Source organism: Xenia sp. Carnegie-2017, unplaced genomic scaffold, assembly GCF_021976095.1.
Source record: "Xenia sp. Carnegie-2017 unplaced genomic scaffold, XeniaSp_v1 HiC_scaffold_19, whole genome shotgun sequence".
NCBI lineage: Eukaryota > Metazoa > Cnidaria > Anthozoa > Malacalcyonacea > Xeniidae > Xenia > Xenia sp. Carnegie-2017.
In genome coordinates, this window is record NW_025813481.1 from 11,527,826 (window position 1) to 11,532,374 (window position 4,549).

At 36.3% G+C, this 4,549-nt stretch overlaps 1 protein-coding gene across 1 annotated transcript; it reads right to left on the minus strand.

The window, feature by feature from the left end:
* Window positions 1-2,804: 2,804 nt before the first annotated feature.
* Window positions 2,805-3,863, minus strand: LOC124439450 (forkhead box protein I1-ema-like). Its single transcript, XM_046989675.1, has one exon. The coding sequence runs from the start codon at window positions 3,861-3,863 to the stop codon at window positions 2,805-2,807; it is 1,059 nt and encodes a 352-aa protein (XP_046845631.1).
* Window positions 3,864-4,549: the final 686 nt, after the last annotated feature.

Consider the following 4,549-nt stretch of genomic DNA (forward strand, 5'->3'; position numbering starts at 1 on the left):
AGGATTAGCTTTTTAGAGTTTCATTTAGCTTATTTATTATTTTGTGTTTTGCTTCTTGCCACCTTTCACATTTTCACAATGATCTCGTTGTCGTTAATCACTTTTACTTGGCCTGGATAAATTACCATTTGTCAAACATTCCGTCCCTTAATGTTCAAAGTTCAGGGTTTATTATATAATATTGGGCTTTATCTCCAGGTTTCAGACGGGACTTAACAACATAGCGGCTTGATAAGACATCTCGAATAGAGTAGCGCCAGTTGTATGAACGTGTGGCAAAGTAAGAAAAGTTCTCTTTGAAAAACTTGTGGCTTTCCTCTGCTTTCATTTCTTGACTCGGTGAACTCATTATTGCCATCTGAACAAGATCATAATTTGGTTTTGCGGACAACGCCTCCAATTTACTTGTGTCTGTTCTTCTCGTACACATTTATTCTCACTGTCTTCATCTTCTTGAATCAGTAATATTAAAGTAGTAGAGAAAGTCGAGTTTGACTGTGTCAGAATACCATCAGTTTTCTGTATTCAATTGACTCTTGTAGGAAAGTTCCTACAAAGATTGCGCTTTACTTGATTACGTCTACTTGGCCTAAGTAAATTTAGATAGTCAAACATTTCGTCACTAATTTTGCAAGAGTCTGCGTTCAATGCATATTATTGGGCTCCAACTCCACACTTTTGAGGTAGTTTGATAAAACGTTTGTCTGCCAGGCATGTCGTTCACAAGAACACCAATCGGTTTGCGTTTTGACAAAGTGTGGGAAATTGATCTTGAAGAATTGTAAATTTTTCTTTTTTCCATCTTTTCATAAAGTGAACTCATAATGGCTATTTGAATAAGATCTATGTAAGTGTAACTGGTTTTTTTTTTGAAGTTGCTTCCCGTGGCTTCATTAACGATTGTTGACTGCAGGAAAATTTGATATTTTTACGGCTATTTTCTAACCCAAGGATTAAATTGTTCTCAGAAACCGTTGACATTGCCTCGAGTATCTCTTTTTGAGAAGGAGTGTCAATTTTTGCCACACTACACTTGTCTGAATTAAAGATTTTTTCGTCCATAGTATTGGTTTGAATTCTGTAGTAGAAATGGTGGTTACTTTAGTATTATGCGCAAATTTATTTGACTGCATACAGTATGGGGTTGGAACGATGAATTGACTTTGTGCTTTGGGACAAAGCACTCTCATTCCTAAATGGCTTTTAGAAACTAACTGATCCAGCAAATTTGATTCTATTAACTGCCTTATAATCTTAAAATTGTACAATATCACAATTCTGTTGTATAGAAAATAATGAAAAAGATGAAGGCTCTGTTTACATGAGACCAAAAGAAGTCAAACCGGTAACAGGTCGTGTCGGTTATACTATCATTTATGGTAGATGTCTACGTGGGATGGTGAAAAAAATAAATTAGAGCGGTCTGAAGTTGTACCGTGTGCTGAACCGATCCGACTGTGTTCAGAACGGAATGAATCAAAACCATCATCAAATGTAAACTCAAATTAACGTTCAGACCGCTCAGAAATGGCAGCAACGCATGTGAGCAATAGCAAATTATAAAGCAAAAAATGGCCAGCAAGTGCAAACCTAGCCTGCAAAGGAATTTCTCTGTAACTTGAACAATGAGCAAAGTAAGGAAAGTTGTGTATTAAAAACTTGTTGATTTCAGTACTCGTCATCTTACGGTTTGGTGAGCTCATGATTGCCAACCGGATCAGATTGATGTAGCTGAAAAGGGTTTTATTGGAAACGCTTCAATTGTTCACCATCCGTTTGTTGAGTTGAGGAAATGTTTCTATCTTCACCGCTGTTTTAAGACGCAAATCTTGAAATAGTGTCAAAAACCATCGAAAATGACTCCTTTGTTTCTTCTTGAAAAGAAGTATAATTTTTTTCTTTCCTGCAAATCCTGTTATAACTCATCTTTCTTTTGCAACTAATATCGGTTCAGTTCGTACAATTGAAATGATGACTTTTACAGATGACTAGTTTATTTAACTGCGTTAAATTGCGCAGCAATGGTCGATCGGCTTGGTGATTTGAGACAAAGAGTCAAAGATACTATTACTCCCCTGCGCACCAGAAACTCGCCAATGTAACCAACTTCATACTAATGACTTCTTAGGAAATCATATTGACATGACATACATAGAAATAATTGCAAGGACTTCTCACAAAAATTGCTCATCTTTGAAATCATTCGAGGTTTAGAATTTAAAATATTTAGCAGTTATTGATTCCCAAACATCCGTCAAGGCAGTTAAAAACAATAATACATAAAAATTGCCATGCTTCTTGTTGCAAGTTAAAAGCATGAAATTCACTTCAATTTGTTTGCTTGTCTTTGAGGATTAATTATTTCTTGTATAAACCTCAGCAGTTTTTTGAAACACCCTGTAGATGCAGTGACGTAGCCAGCCAGTGTGTTTTTATCATTTTTATGCCAAAACATGAAAAGAAAGGCACATGTTTTTCTTTATGGGAAATAGGATTACATAAGGATTGTGTATTAACACAATTTTCCGTAAACAAGAGCAACGTAGCATTTTCAAATGTAGTGTTTCGAGATAAAAGAAACATGCTATTTAAAGAGAATGATTTGAATACTTCCTAATTAACACGGCAAAATAAAGAAGAATAAAAACTTCCCTTTTTTCATAATCCATGTATTTCTAAAAAGAAGTGCTATTCTAGCATAAAAAACAAATTAGAAATAAACAGTGTAAAAATTTTTCCATTAAGAAGCTTCTATATGCACATGCCCGCATGCGTTGTACTTTTTAGATTTAGTTCTATTCAAGTTATTCTATATAGTCATCTTCATTTAAGCCTACAGCGAAATCCTCGTAATATGGTGATTCCGTATTGTTCGCCATTAAGAGACCGTGCTGTTCAGGAGTGAGTGCAGTAGGATTGCTTGCGAAAAACATCGAGCGTCGAGGGGTCAGTCGTCGACCGATAACAGTGTCGTTAAGAATGAAACCAGTTGCAGTACGAAGGAGAGGTACGTCTGAAGTCGTGGAGTTGGTTGAGCGCGACAGGTGTAAAGTTCCTTTGCTATTCGGCAAATTTTCCACTTCTTTAGGACGTTTTTCCTGAATACTTTCCTCTTGCTTGATTTGTACCATAGGTAAATGATTGTCTCTTGTATCACACGAGCTCGCGTTTGATGTCCAGTGTTTGTTTTTACTGCCCAAATCGTGAGGAAACTTAACTAACCTATCCTCCTTTGATAAGATATGCTCAATAGAGGAACGCCAGTCTTGAAAACTATCGGCATAAAAGGGAAAGTTCTTCGCGAAGTAATCATAGATTTCTTGAATTGTTATCTTTTCATTTGGTGAACTCTTGATCGCCATCTTGACTATCTTGCGGTAAGGAGGCGCTTGTAATTGATTTGGTTCTGGTTTTGCTGTTTCGCCGTGGAGTAAGCTGCTTTTCGAAACGAGTGTCCAGTAATGAGATTTGCTTCCATCTTCCAACACTTGAGTGGACTTAGAAAAACATTTGTGCTGTAACAAGCTTTTGAGTGCGTCGTACTGCAATTGTATTCGACAATTAACGAAGTAAGGAGGGTTGTCGCAGATGAAATTAATGATATCAGATTCTTTCATCATTCCACGTGGTGATTTTCTGATCGCTGTTTTAATAAGATCGGCGTAGCCGCTTGTTCCACTTGTGAGTAGGTCAGATTGCATATTTCCCTGTTCTACTGGCGTGCTACAGTTTGGGTTGGTAACTTCTCTTTTGCCCAATTCAGTTTCAAAGCCCGAAATGTTCTCAGAATCTGCTATACTCGCTTGCCCCATTTGAGAGGTAGCGTTAGTTTCTTTATTGGTTTCACACTTGTCAGAACTCATCTTACTTTCAGCTATACTGTGGAAATAACTCTTGCAGTTGGAAATGAGAAACTTATCAAAACATGTGCACATTTATTTAAGATTTAAGTGACGTAAGCAATCATTGAGACGTAGGATTTGTGATTTGGGACAAAAACCCACTTCCAGTGTATGCCGTCACAAACTCGTTGATGCAACGAATTTAATGCTAATTGTGTGCTGAGTATAAGGTGAACAATGGTCCCTTTTTTGTCGGTGGGATACACACTCTTCAAAATTTATCAAAAAACTTGCACTATGGTGACACTCACTAATGATGTTTTTATATTGTATGCAAACTTTTTAGCATGATCACGTGTGTTTTATGGGATTAAGAATCCCGAGAAGTAGTTAGAAATTCCCGAGTGAATTTTTATTTAATGCAAGGTATCTTAATCCCATCGGACACAAGTGATCAAGCTCTAACCGTCTTAGAACATGACCAAAGTCGCGAGAAATTATTTATGGTATTAAATTTAAGATGCCCTGTTTTCATTTAAATGATTATCAGTTAGTAATGATTATTTCAATGTAAGAGAAGTAAATAAAATTCTAAATTGAAAAGATGTATTTAGGCAGTAGTTTTAACGTGGTTTATTTTAATTTGTACACTTATAGACACGAGTGAATTTAATAAGTTGGAATTGTTAGAATGGCAGATCGAATTT